This window comes from Argentina silus (genome assembly GCF_951799395.1).
Source record: "Argentina silus genome assembly, chromosome: 13".
NCBI lineage: Eukaryota > Metazoa > Chordata > Actinopteri > Argentiniformes > Argentinidae > Argentina > Argentina silus.
In genome coordinates this window covers 15,338,419-15,353,234 of record NC_139667.1, presented here as the reverse complement: position 1 = coordinate 15,353,234, position 14,816 = coordinate 15,338,419, and the positions used below count along the sequence as shown (strand labels likewise).

At 44.7% G+C, this 14,816-nt stretch overlaps 1 protein-coding gene across 1 annotated transcript in view; it reads left to right on the top strand.

Annotated features, from left to right (window-relative positions):
* Positions 1–1,401: 1,401 nt before the first annotated feature.
* Positions 1,402–14,816, top strand: part of spred1 (sprouty related EVH1 domain containing 1) — a 28,671-nt gene continuing 15,256 nt past the window's right edge. Inside the window, exons 1-2 of the mRNA XM_083683839.1 lie at positions 1,402–2,017; positions 13,738–13,963. Of these exons, the coding sequence (XP_083539965.1) occupies positions 1,986–2,017; positions 13,738–13,963 (258 nt within the window). The 5' untranslated portion in view covers positions 1,402–1,985. The remainder of the gene's footprint in view (positions 2,018–13,737; positions 13,964–14,816) is intronic.

The following is a 14,816-nucleotide window of genomic DNA, read 5'->3' as shown; positions in this document are numbered from 1 at the left end:
GGCTGCAACATAAGGCCGTGGCACAAGCTGTATGGGAGCCAGTGAAATACAAAGAAACTTCTCACACAACATACTGTCACTATGACAACCGGGCAGAATCATTTAGCCCGATCTCTCGCCATTCCACACTGCACAGAAATCCAATAGCATTAAAGTCTTATATAACCACCCCCATTGGTTGCTCTGCATGGCATACAACACATCCTCCAACAGTGAATGAGATTCATGGATATGATATGGATTTGCACAGTTAACTTGTCAATTGGTTTTCATTTCTGTGATCCTTCTGTCTTTATCTTGCACACTTCATGAATGAAATACAGCATGGATTTGGTTTGGGAGTCTGACATTAAACAATGTTCAATGTTCAGAAATGCTCTTTTAATCACATATGGCTCTAAAACACACTTTTGCTTTCACTCACTGAGTTATCATTAAGTGTGATTATTCCATATGAAATACAAGACGGGTGTGGTTTCACACATATGCTGGCATGATTCCATTTACTTAATTCATATTATTTACCAATGCAGGGTTTTGACTGGCTAAGCTCTATTCAGTTTCTCATATACGTTTTCATACGTTTTTATTTCTATTCAAGTACAAATAAATGACACCACTAGAAAACCAATTAGAATTCTTTATTTCCTGAAATCTTTGTAATTTCTCAACATGTATGGTAATGCCATGACTGGAGGCTACATTTTCGTTGCTCTATCCAATTACAGAAAACCATTCACAATTTTCTATTGATAGTAGCCAATGCGTGGGACTAGTGAGCCACAATAGCCAATGAATGAAAAGCCGACTGAATAACACAATGTAACCTTCGGTCTTCGCTACATTAAATCATGAAGGGGGAATCTGATGTAATTCCACGTGCTTGGACCATGTATTCGGCTTCTATGCCTATACAATCCCCCTCCATTTTATTGCACACAGTCTCAAAGTAAGTTAGGTGATCGTTTACTTTTTTCGTAAAGGCGTTGTATTGCAATCAGACCTATACCATTGACATGATATTGATGGTGGTGTCACACATTCACACGGCTACAACCTTCCTACGGATTCTTTTCTACTTTGCGTGCTATCACACAGACGCTTCCCTTTTCTATGTATCAATGCGTGATTGAAGGGAAACTTCTTTTGGGAAGTGCAGGGACTATTTTAAGTCAACTCTGGAAAGGAGCAACCCGTATTTGTAACACGTGGTTTAGGCATAGTTTGACATGATTAAGAATAAAGTAGTATTCGAGGAAATGTAAGCAATTCTATTGATGGTGGAAATTACTTTGACATATCATCTGTTTTTTGCGACCACGCGGAAGGATTCCATTTCACAGCGAGGGTCGACGCTTCCGCCCAGTTTTCCGATGTTCATTGCCCGAGTTGAAAATGGAGTTCGATTAAAGCAGATGTCCAACAACTTCTTCAGGAAAATAGTCCATGTTTTGGCCCTTTGTATTTTAATTTTAGAAATGAAATTTCTTTGAACCTTTTTTCCAGCTGTGGAGGCTATAATTCAATACACAAGGACACATTGACGGAGCAACGCTGCAGCGCTTTTCAAGTGTTGTCCTGGACCTGAAGTTGGCGAGGGGAATGCTTCGACAGCTAGCTTGCCACGAATAACGTGTCAAATGTTGTGTTTTATTTGTTCAATTTGTACCATCTGAACACATTGGAATTCGTGTTGCCGAAGAGGATGACGAAGATGTGCATTCTGTTGTGGTCGGATTTTACTTCCAGGGAAGATAAAATGAATCATCGGCTGTCATTCCTCCTCGCAATTTAGTTACAGCTAGCTAGGCTACTTGGTTTTCAGAAGAGAGACCTCAGTAATGCATGCACCATTGTAGACCATTCACTTTTATTCAATATTGGGTGGTTTTATGTGAAAGAAAATGGTGATATTTGCGGCTAATTTCCCCGCCGTCACTGCGTCGTCGATGCTATTGCCAGGATTTGGATCCCCGTGAGAAAAAATGAGCGAAGATTCGTCAAATCCTAACAACGAGTGAGTATTTTCTCCACATTGAAATGCTATGATCTCCTTCATGTAACTGATGATGATCGTTACTGCACACAATTTGCAGGATTCTAAATTGCTCTTGTCTACAAGGAGCATTGCCTTGGTACCTCTGTAATTTTCATGACATTTCATATCTATTTCGTATTTATGTTGGATTACTATGCAAGTATCACAGGCCAAAAAACAGCATTCATTTATTTTGTTACGTTTATTGCCGTTATCAATTCTATGCGTTTTGTGACGGGATAAAAGGCAAATTGTGTAGGTGTCTGTCAGTTTTAACGAGATGCTTAATGTGATATTTGGGTAACTTAGTTGTTATTTTTACATTCCTTAGCTAAACGTTATGGGAAATGGATTGCAATTGACTGTCAGACAAAAGCCTCACAATATGTGCTGTCCATAAGATGTTCCGAAGTATAGCATTATTTGAAGAAAATGGTTAAGATTGAACTAATATTAGTGTATGAATAGGTAATATATAGCACCTGCAGATATGTTTTAATATTTCATATTTTTGAAGCGCATATCTAGATAATAAGATTGAACAGTTGGGCTACAGAACCTTTTATAAGACAGTCCGCCTACCTGCGCTAAATAATATTGTTAGTTTCATTCTGTATGCTTGTATGGTGTTTTGTTGAGATCGCAAAGATCAGGTTTGTCCTTATTTCTTCATGTACGCTAGATGTTTCATTATACTGACTAGGAAATAGCATCGATATGATTTTCTTCAATATTTCTGCTCAATTCTATGATTTTTTTCAATGGAAATGTATCAGTAAGCTGGCTGCTGCAATGTCAGACTCAAAAGCTGAAGACGCCATATTTTTTTCTCAATCACACTCATTTGCATATCACAATCTCCATTCATAAAAAATGTTAAAAAGGACGAATTTGGCTTAAAATCCAGCCCAGCTTTATCCGAAAAACAACACGTATATGCTTGTGAAAATGAAAGGTGGCCCTCGGTGCACGTTTCGCTTATTTTTGCGGTAAATCCGTATTGTTTTAACGGGCTGATCCCTTGCGTGCGCTTGTTGACAGTCAGTGAGAAATATCTGCTCGGGAGGTGCTGCGGTCACGTGACCGCTTCCATTCATAAAGTACCTGGCTGTCCATTCACAGTACGCTGTACAGTACACCGCACTGGCGATCACACAAAGATTCTATCTGCATTTAGACTCAGCTTATTCCTGGTGGATACGTGACCGTCAGCCATTCATATAAACCTGATGCATCATGATTTTTCACTGTGTTTTGTCGGAGGCGCTTCCCGACGCTCTCAAAAACCATAGTGTAATATGTTTCCTATGGACAAGTGAGACGCGTTCCTTTTCCTAACTCTGATGTTTCCATCGTTCCGTGTTCCAAATGACGCCCATGTTCTCTCTCTCATCCCATTTATCCGGCTCCCGCACATCAGGTTGATTGATTTAATGCGAGGACGCTTTGTCCTTGAACTGGGCATCTGTCGTTTCATGTTCGATACCTTACATAATATAGAACCATGATGTATGGCGCGTTTGTTCTTTATTGTGCTAGACGGCCCAGCACATAAGATGGCTAACATATGATCCTCCCCCCACCTATCTGATAATTGTATGATTCATTAAAGGTAAAAATGGTGTGAACGGTACTAAGCCCCGCCTGATCCTTTTTTTATATTGATGGTGGCTGAAATTAGCCCTCAGGTTAGAAGCTCTTTTATACGTAATGCTTTAGGAACAGCACTGTACCCTGATGACAAAGCCACACACAAAGAAACAAGATGTTTTGATGGCCCTTGAGGATGCCATTTTGACTCATTGAGGCTACAATATCTCACAATTTCAGCTCATATATATATTTCAGGTTCTGGATGAGTGAATATATTTTTGGTCAAGATTTACTTTAGATGATATTTATTGTATTTTTCCATGGATGTGAGCTGTGTTCTGGCTATGCGACGGCTAGCCTGCCACCTCAATCCCTACATTCACACATGATATCCTTTCTTGATTTGTTTGCCTCTGAGATGTAGACTATTTTACAGTAGTTTAAGCATATATTTAGATTAGTGCATTGGTTTTTAAATATAGATTATGGCGAGAATGTCAGACCCAATTTTATGGAACTGCAGAATACTGCTTTTGGATGAGGATGGATGATTTACCTTCATGTTTATCACATTTCACCCCTCAAAGGTTCACCCCCTCACCCCTCAGTTAGAAAGTATGGCAATCAATAGAAGCACCCAGATGACTGAATGATATCTGATTGCAATAGCATGTAGCCTGTTGTATGTTGGGAGAGCATTGTTTGTTTCTTTGAATCAGGTAATGAGGACATTGCTTGTGTGTTTTGCATCCAGCATTGTTGTTTCATTACTAAACGATCATGACGTTGTTTAATGCATATAAAAGCCAACATATGCATTTCTACACACACACACACAGGTTATTAATAGGCTAGCTGTTTTGCTGAGAATGTGAAATGCGTTGACCACAATGTTAAATATCCAGTCTGCACATTGCACTGAAAAGAGGGTGTGTGTGTGTGTGTGTGTGTGTGTGTGTGTGTGTGTGGAGAGTCTGGGATGAAGGGAGGTTGAAGGTAGTGAAGCAAAATGATCATTCACAGAAAGAAAGGATCAGGGTGTGTCTATCTTGGACTAGGCCTCTATGGGAAACGCAACAGCTATTCAACCAAATCCTTACGAGAAGCTTAGAAGACACTGTGCACACCCCTGTTTTTCTTCAAACCATTGTGTCTGAACAAATACAAAATACCCTTCGCTTTGTTGCTGTTGTGTTCAAATGTGGATTTATATATATATATATATATATATATACAATTTCCATTTCATTTTAATTAACCATAATGATTAACCATGATAGTGTTTTTTGGTTGTCTTGTAAGGCCATTGATTAGGGCCTAATAGTTGTACTGTGGTTTTGTTGTTTGCCAGTCAGGTGATCCCTCACTGATTCCCTCAGCCTTCTTCCTATCTGCGTGATTGATTTGACAGCTCAGCGTTTTGTCTGCCAATGCGGGTGTTGTGATCTTATCACCTGGGGGGCTGTTTTGCACTCTCCATTCCTCTTGACGGCTTCCCAAACGCATTCCACCCAAACAACCCCCATCCTGCCCTAAAACTAAAACGACAAAGAGGAACAACAGCTTCAGCTGTTAGGACTGGCAGTTTACGGTGGTCTTAATTGCTCATGTCCTATGGCTCTTGGTTGTTTTATTTCCAGGACTTATTTTTAACTCCTTTTTTATCACTTGGCCTAGCCCTAGTATTTGGGTTGACGCAGCCTTATGGTGAATGGATACTCTAACACAACCGTACAACGTAAAGCCTTGTTCAGACCTTTTAATGTCATAACCGTCCTCCCAGGCCTCGCCTCGTCGCCTGGGCTTTGGTTTACCAGTCTTGTTGGCCTGTTGTAGCCTGCAGAGCTGTCTAAAGTTTTGCTTCTGTATTCTTTTTGGGAACTAAAGCATCTGACCGCTATGGCCTGGCCCATAGGCTATTGACTGTACTGGAATTTTGTTAAAATGTTCGAAACAAAAATGTTTGAAGGAAGTTAAAGCCCTACATAAACAATCTTACTTTTGATTCAGCACTTGAGGCTTATTGCTCTTTTGTAAGCGTACCCTAGAGTTGGCAAATTATCAGAGATTTGAGTTTAGCTATACAGATCTTGAGGTCTTCTGTTGAACATTGACTCTCTTTCTGCAGAAATATCAGCCTGTTCTTCTTTACAGATTCTTAGCATATGATAATTAGATATGGAGGATGAGCAGTTGCATAATCCTTGAAATTACCCCGTGTACAGGCTATTTATGGTCTAGTCTGTTTGTTCTGTTTGGGAGTGTTGTATTGTCTGCATGATTAATGACAATAATCCTCTATGAATCTGGTGTATTGAACAGTTTGTTACTGTGTAACTGAACAGGCCCTTGTTTGAACGCAGTCTGGTCTGGTTGTTCCCTTCCCATGGCCAGAGTTGGGCTTAATTTCTGTAGTATATTTTCAACCCGAGCCACTTCCCTCTTGTAATTTTCATTTCCTTCCAGCTCCTTCCTCTTGATGTATTTTCGGAGCAGACATAAACCGGTGTAGCCCAAATGTCACCAGTGTATTTGGAGCTTTTGTCTTTTCTTATACCTTTTTATAGGCCCACAGTGAAAAGAATAGCCAACAATATGTAGTCATCTACAAAGAAAGACCAAAATGATGATACTTAAGAAATGCCTTGTGTCTATTGTTATTCTGCCTTGGGCTGTGTGTTACATTAGACCAGATTAAAATGGTCCCCATTTTTCAGTTTTCTCACCAGATAATAGGCCTTTGGCTCGTCTTCTTTTTCAGGGAGTGCCACTGCCTCTGATGTTCACAGACCATATCTCAATGGCTCTAAGAAGTGCTTTTAGCAGTAAGCGTCTGACTGAATTGTAGATATTGTTTTGAGTTGTGCAGCATGCAGGCGCATGAAGGCTGGGCCTTGTTGGGAGCTGTTCTCAGCTGCAGCTGGGCTGCGACGCTTCTTTCCTGCGAGGCTACAGACTTAAAAGGGCACAGATGTAAATCCTAAACCTTGTGTCTTTGATTGAGTTTCCAAACTCTTTGAAAACAGGAAGGGGTCGGGTGTGTGTGTGTGTGTGTGTGTGTGTGTGTGTGTGTGTGTGGGGGGGGGGGGGGGGGGTGTGTGTGTGTGTGTGTGTGTATGTGCGCGCTTGTCATGTGTGTTTGTCTATAAAAGATAAGTAGGTATAGATGAGGGGATTTAAGCAAACACAACTTTGTCTCATAAAAGGAGCCTTTTCTGAACCAAACTTTTGACCGAGTACATCGCCTATAAAAGGGGGGGGGGGGGAGGGGGGAGGGATGCTCATCTGCTGAGTCATCTTGATCAGATTTTGATCAGTCCAGCGGCCATTTCCAGGACTTGACTTGAATTGAACATTTAGGGGCGGTTTCCCGGGCAGATTAGTACTCAGCCTAGACCTGGGCTAAATTGCCCTTTCAATGGAAAATCTCCTTTTGAAGATGCTTTTTAGTCTAGGATTAGGCAGTCCTAATCTGCGTCCGGGAAAACCAGCCCTTGATGTAAAGCAACCGCCTTTTCAAATTGTGTATTAGCCTAGGCCTAACTGTTTCAATGTTTCTTTTGAGGTCTTGTACTGTAGGCTGCATTGAATGTGATGTTTCATTTTGGCAGTCAAGATTGTAATGGGCAGTAGTAGATGGGGTTTGCGATGGTTTCTTTACAGCTCACCAGAATGTGATGACGTCTTTACACAGTATGCTGCTGGGGTTGGGATGGTGTTTTTTCAACAACAGGCCCGGGCTGGGATGGTTTACAACATGCTTGATTGCTGTTTCTCTTCACAGCCATGGTGGATGGTTTCTTCTCTTCTTTTCAAGGGAATTGGATGGATTGTTATGATGGTTTCTCCCACAGTAATAAGCCCTCAGCCCGGTCCCTGCCTCTGTTCCCCATACCCAGTCTCAGCCTCAGAGTCTCTACAGTAACTATGACGATTAGAACCGGGTCCCCAGGGACTACTTTCACATCAAAGCGGCCCCAGAGACGCCGCAGCAGTCCAAATTTGCGGTTCCTCTTTTTTCTGTAATGGCAAGCGCAAGGTTTTAATTTTCCAAATGCTTGCGGTTTAAATTAAGATCATCTCAATATGTGGCTTTGATTGATGTTTGAGAATAGTTTTTGGGCTTTTTATACACACATGGGATTCTTTAGATTTATGATGGTACCGCTACCACAGCACAGGGGTACCCAGAACATTGTCGTTGGGGTTTCAGGCCCAATCCAGTAATGGAGGGTCGGTTAGCGGCGGCGCAAGGCGGAAAATCAACGTTACTAAAACGTCGTCTGAGCTGAGACGCTTGGGATGACGGTGCCGGAGTCCATTTTTGATTTACGTGATTGGTGTAAGGGAGAAAGATTGCGTTCAGCTGATTTTCTGTGTCGTCTTCTACGTAAGATGAGTTTTAGTAATAGTGATCTGGAATGGTAGGTAGGCCTAGATATTTGCTCTTGTGCGGCTTGCTGCATTTTTCTGAGTCTGGTGAGCTGAATGTTCTTGTGACAGAGATGAGTCATCGGACCAGACTGAGGTGTTGAGAGAAGGGGGGGGGGGGGGGAGAAATGTCTCTCAGTTCTCTTTCAATACATAGGCCTAGTGGTTTTCAGGATAGTGAATAGCTATATATAGGCCTTTCTCTTGACATGTGCAACAACCTTCAGATTAGTGATGTCACACAGTTGTCGGTGGGTACATACTTATTTATCATAGGTTGGGATTATTTTATTTTATTTTATTTTTTTAATCAAAGATAATATACAATACAATAACATGACAATACAGGACAGAAGCTTACAGGGATGTTCAGGAATTAGGGAAAAGGTGTTACAAAAAGTTTGAATTGCTTTACAATTCGTAGAATATTTCAGCGTTTTCAATATATATAAAAACTTGTCATGTAATACAAATAAGTTAATTACAAACATTGCATTGAGTTTAGATACATCATTGTCAGTCATACCGAACAAAACATTGAATCTTCAATCTAACGTTTTGCACATTTATTACCACAGAGAACATGTTGAGTCATGATGGTGTTTGTTTGGGGTATGTCACTCTGTGCCCTTGAATTTGCCACCAGCCATGTTGAATTGAACGGACTTGAACCATGGCTCATTAGCTAGCTAGCTAGTCATTTAGATTGGATGGTTACTGCTGGAATTCATTGTGTAATCCCAGATTACACTTGTGTGTTTTTTACCTCAGGTGATTGGCAAATTATATTCAATGACTTGTTTCTGGTCTGTTACTACGTACCACCTGCCTTAGCAGGTTGGTGTGTGAATACATTTTTTTGTGGGTTATTTCTTCTTTTTTTGGTTTAGGAAATGCAAAGGTGTGTGTGTGAGATATGTTGTCTCTTTGATGACAGTTGCTCAGCCAGCGTGGAAGGTACCAAGACGCTTCAGCCACCAAAAAGAATGAGTCACTGCCTGTGAAAAGCTTCTTTTTTTGTCCTCCATTTTTTTTTTTCTTCTTCCTCTGCTAGCGGTTCCCTTTCGTCTCTGCGGATAATCTATAGAATCCGATTGGGATAAGTAGCTTGTGTTTATTTTCCGAATGATTATTTAATGATGAGATTTTTTTTTGTGAAAGTCCTAAACCCCAAAGTGGACTGGTGGAGCCTGACGGTCTTCCTCTGGTCTGAGTACGGGGGGGGGGGGGGGGTGGAAAGAGGGGGAACGGGGGGGGGGGGATGTTTCTCCCCTTTTCTGATGCTAATGAAAAGAGGAACGGTTTTCCAGCCTTTAGCTTGCAGAGTGTGTCTCTCCTGCAGCATGCTCCACTGCCTGGACATTGTGAGAACACAAAACTCCAGGCTCGGGATCCAATAACGTGAAATTTCAGCAGAGAAGCGGCCATTGTGTAGAGAGAGGCAGCCGGGGAAGGGGGGTGGATTGGGGGGAGGAGGGAGGGAGGGTGACTTGGCGAGCACCCAGGGCTCAGGCCACATCCTCCCTCACCACCCCCCTACTCCTCCTCCTCCCCCCCCCCCCCCCTGTCTTTCTTTCAGCCCCCTCCCCTCTGCTCCTCCTCTCCCCTCAGGGGCTGGGAAGCCCGGGGTTGAGAGGCAGAAGCAGAGAGAGCATGATGGCATGCTGGAGCCCAGCGAGCCACAGACAAACGGACACTTTGTCAGGCCAGGAAATGGTTGTCCCAGGATCCCCCTTCTCCACCACACACTAGAGCAGCCTGCATCTGGGCTCAGGCCTGGCCAGCACGTGCTCTCTCTCCCTCAAGTACAGCCCTGCCCTACAGGCAGCCCTTCAGTGTCTCGCTCGCTGTGTGTGTGTGTGTGTGTGTGTGTGTGTGTGTGTGTGTGTGTGTGTGTGTGTGTGTGTGTGTGTGTGTGTGTGTGTGTGTGTGTGTGTGTTAATGGAGTTTCAGTGTGTTGTATTTGTGAAGGTATAGGCTATTGCTTGCTAGCCTAACTGATATCATAATAATTCATGTCATGGTTATGTATCATATATGACACATGCTATTTTCTTTGTTTGTGGTATGCTTGTGTTAAGCTTAGTGAGTACTGGGTTTAGTTTGTATTTTAGTTTGATATTTCTCATCAGCTGACAAGGTCATTACATATTAGACTTGTTTATTATTGAGCTATATCTAGATGAATGTAAAGTTATGCTGTTGCTCCTTATGAGACAGTTTTGTTTTGTGTGGACATTGAGGGCCTTTACTAGCATTAGCTGAGCTTCCAACAGTTATGACAGTTTCAAATCTCACAGTCTTCACATAGCCTAGGCCTACTACTACTACTAGTAGTTCTTTTCTGTTATTCTATGGATCCTCGAACACACATTTTGACCCTTGTTTAAGAAGAGGAGACCCATGTCCTAGTTTGGTGATGAACTTGAGGGATTTTAATCCGGATGAGAGCTGTCGACTCCCCCACCCCCCCCACCCCGCCTCCTATCCACACCCTCCCCCGCAATCCCCCCCCTACACTCTCACTCACTCTCTCTGTTTTCTTCTCCTCCTTTTTGTCGGAAATGAAGTCAGTCATCCAGCAGAATAACTTGGAATAATTCGGAATGGGGGGCTCTTCTCTCTCTTTCTCTCTTTTTCTCTCTCCCTCCCTCCCTCTCTCTCTCTCTCTCTCTCTCTCTCTCTTTTGCTTGTGGGCCCAGGCCAGCTGATCCGCTTCCGCTCTCATTGTGTGTCCACTGGACTGTGTGCTCCCAGCGAGGGGCACGGAGCCCAACCTTTGTCTCCACAGACCATCCCGCTCCGGACAGGGGGGAGGGGGGGGGGGTTGTTGTGTGTGTGTGTGTGTCGTGGGTGGATGGGGCAGTGAGGCTTAGGAAGGGAGCCTCTTCTTTTCAGCAGGTTGTGTGTGTGTGTTTCTTTGGAGGAGTTGTGGCTCAGAGAGCAGAAATATGAATCGAAATGAAAGGAAGTGAATCAGAATCCTTTCTTGTTTCCAGAGCAGCCATATTTTTTTTTTGAAAGAGAAATGATAGTTGTTGACATGTTGATTTAGAAGGGGTTTAGAAAGCTGTACATGCACACTTAGTAGAATGTACCCCCCACCCCCCGCCCCAACATTGCAACACAAGTTCTCCCTTCAGTGAGAGAAAGGCAACAGGGATTCTACACACACACACACACACACACACACACTTTCCCCCTCCTTCCTGTCAGGGTGTCATGGCTGCTGGCATGTGTGTGATGGTGGAGCTGTGGGGTCAGGTCCTGGTCATTGTGCCCTGGTCATGGCTGAGCGACACCACCGCCTGCCTTCTGTTGGCCCCTGGGGGACTTCCTCCCCCCCCCCCCCACGCACACACACACACAGCTTGACTGACAGCTCCTCCTGGACCCTGGCTTTCTTTTATTGGGGGCCGTACAGGGGTATTACAGGGGCAATATCACCTCCTTTTACTGCCCACTTTACTGCCCCAACCTTTGCCCAAACAGGGTTGTTTTCTGTCAGATGTTTTCAGAGGGCGGTGAACTCCCAGCTTCTATGGTTGCTGTCTCAGGCAGAACCAGGAAGGGCTCGGAGGTCGCTAAGAGGAAGCCAGCGGTTCTCCCAGGGACCAGCTGCCCTGGGCTTGGCTGGGGACAAGACGTGAGAGGAGGTCTCCGAAAGAGCTGCCAAATGCACACGCATCGTAAACGCCCTGCCCTAGTCTCTCTCTGCTTCTTTCTACCCCTCCTCAGGGAGGTCAAACACAGCTATGCACAGACACACACACACACACACACACACACACACACACACACTGCTAGTTCTTGTTTGCTCTTGTGTTTTAAAGCTAATGTTTGTATGAATCCGTCAGGAAGGAAGGCTACTTTTGATCAACATGACGAGGAGCGTCTCACCACATTGTGTGCATAAGGTGGTGTAGTGCAGTAGGCCACCTCCCTCCCTCCCTCCCTCCCTCCCCCGCCCCGTGGGGCCGGAATTGACTGTCGTTTTTAAGGCTGCTTAAACCAACTCACACTCTCTCTCTCTCTCTCGCACATGCTCTTTCTATTTCGTTGGTTCATTTATTTTTGGAGTTATTAACCATGCTCATCGATCCTGGAAGGAAACTTTGGTCAACTATTACCAAGGCAGTAGAGTTTCCATGAAGGTGTTTTTTTTTTTTGCTTTTAGTTTTTTTTATTGCAGGCAACAATAAGTTTAATGGTCGAAAGCTCAAATGGATTAATTGATAACTAATGACCTCAGCAGCAAGGTTTGCCAAGGGCGTGGAGGATTGAGCGCAAAGGTGGCCCGTTTTGAGTCTATGGGGACTGAAGAGACTTATGTGAATGGAGAACAGGGGGGGGGGGGGGGGGGGGGGCTGTTCTCGTGTTCTAACACTGTCTTGAGGCCAATACGATGAACTAGCCTGAATGTCCTGAATGTTGCACCATTAAACACTTTAAACACACCATCAGAAGTCACACAGCACTCCTATCTTTGGCTTGCTGTTACAGTACGCCCGTAAAGTGATTGCATCATAATCAATGAATACCATGACAACAAAGCTGTCTGGAGACAAACATGGCAGGTTTGTATTGGAAGCCCCATAGACTTGTAAATATAGCTAATTTGTGCAAAATTAGAAACATTTAGCAATTTATTTTTGCACCATGATCAAATATTTGATATTCGGTACTTGTGTACTGGTACAAGTAACGTGGCTAACGTGACCAGTCATGTCAGTGGTTGTTTGTGTGTGTGTCTAGTGACGTTCCACCAACGTATAGTCCGCAAAAAACCCCAAACCTAGTCAAAACGTCCTGAACCCGGTGACATCATCAGTAGGTTAATCAACTCTATGGTGCGACGTGTCATGGAGAAGCATGTCTCGCGGTCAACACACCCCCCCCCCTCTCCCTCTCCCCCTCCCCCCTTCCCTGTCTTCCTCCCAGTCTTTAATAGGTTACTAGTAGGATCTTTAAAGTGCTGCCCTCAGCACACTTTGACCTTTGGTGCTTCCGGTGGCCCGGTGGAATGTTATTATCTAATCAGGGAAACATCAGACTGCAGGAAGAGAGAGGAGGGGGGAGGGAGAGACAGAGGGGTGTCTTGAGAGAGGGAGGGAGGGAGGGAATGGTGTGAGGTTAATATGGGGAAGGGTAGGCAAAGGGGTGAAGAGAGAGAGGGGGAGAGAGGCCTGGACTCAATCCACTGCAGTATAGTCCCATAAGTCCTAGCTGTAGACCAGGGGAGGCTCACACTCACCCAGTGGTTGGGGGTTAAAGGTCCACTCGGGATGGAATGGGCAACGCAGACACAAAGTTGAACCTTCTCTATCTCTACATATGTACCTTCCTTGCGTGTTGCCAGTTTCAGCCCTGGATATGTCTTGCTATCATTAACAACCAAGATATGGTGATGCAATGCGGTTCACGTCTGCTGTACTCCTGTTGACTTCACAAGACGTCAAATTGAACTTATCGTTCAGTGACACCTTCTAAACATACATAGGGTTGGAGATAGTTATGCTCAACCGTTTCATATCCTGTGTGACTATTGGTCTTGTTGTGGTCACTAAGTCGTCCCTGTGTGTGTGTGTGTGTGTGTGTACGTGTGATGTGGTCCTGTTACGATCACTAACCATGTTCCCCCCCCCCCCTCTCTCTCTCTCTCTCTCTCTGTGCAGTGACAGTTATGCGCGTGTGAGAGCAGTGGTCATGACTCGGGATGACTCCAGCGGTGGGTGGCTCCCTCTGGGGGGCGGAGGCCTCAGCTGTGTCACCGTCTACAAAATCAGCAAGGCGGACGACAGCAGCAGCAGCAGCACCAACCCCAGCCCCGCCTCCAGCCCCGCCCCCAGCCCCACCACAGCAGACTTCCTCATCAAGGGGGAGAGGCTCAAAGACAAATCGGTAAATGGACCCCCCCTCTCAAATCACACATCTATACACGCACGCGCACACACACACACACGCGCGCGCTTCACAGGCTTCACCTGAATCACACACTTACATAAACGAGGAGCTTGTACAGTAGCGTCATCCATTTTCCTCACAGACGGCACTCAATCACCTCACAGAGCGTGTTTCCAAACACAACTCGCATACGTCCAGGACTGAGCATGCTCTGTGCGCACTGACTCAGTCTGTGACGCATTCCATACTGAGGGGGTCGCGGGGTGAGATCATCATCATCAGCTCCCCCCCCCCCCCCCCCCCCCACACACACACACACACACACACACACAGGAAGTGGTTGTTTGGCTTTCCTCCACAGCGCCATAGGAGCGTCCTGCGTGATGCATGGTGACATCATCAGGGAGAAGGGCAGACCGCTCAGGAAAGGAGTGTGGGATGAAGGATGTAGAGAACACACGTACACATGCGCGCGCACACACACACACACACACACAGTGTACGTACACACACACACACACACACACACAACGCAAAGCCAGTGAGCTGTCAGAAAGAAAACAAAGGCAGATGAAAGGAACGGAATTCCTCCCTCTGCCGTGATCCCAATCTCCCACATCCATACCTTTACCCTCCATGCGTGGTTGGTGAACATGTAAAGCAGATGAATAGTGATGATCACACACACACACACACACACACACGTCGTTGTGATAAGAATATCCCCCTGTTCGAGAGTCTGTGGTTGATAAGTGGAGCCTGGCGTTCAGAAGACTGGGCCCACCGTGGTACACAGAGCGTGATGCCAATGATGTCACTGACCCCAGTCTCGTTAAAGGCGGGAGGTCCA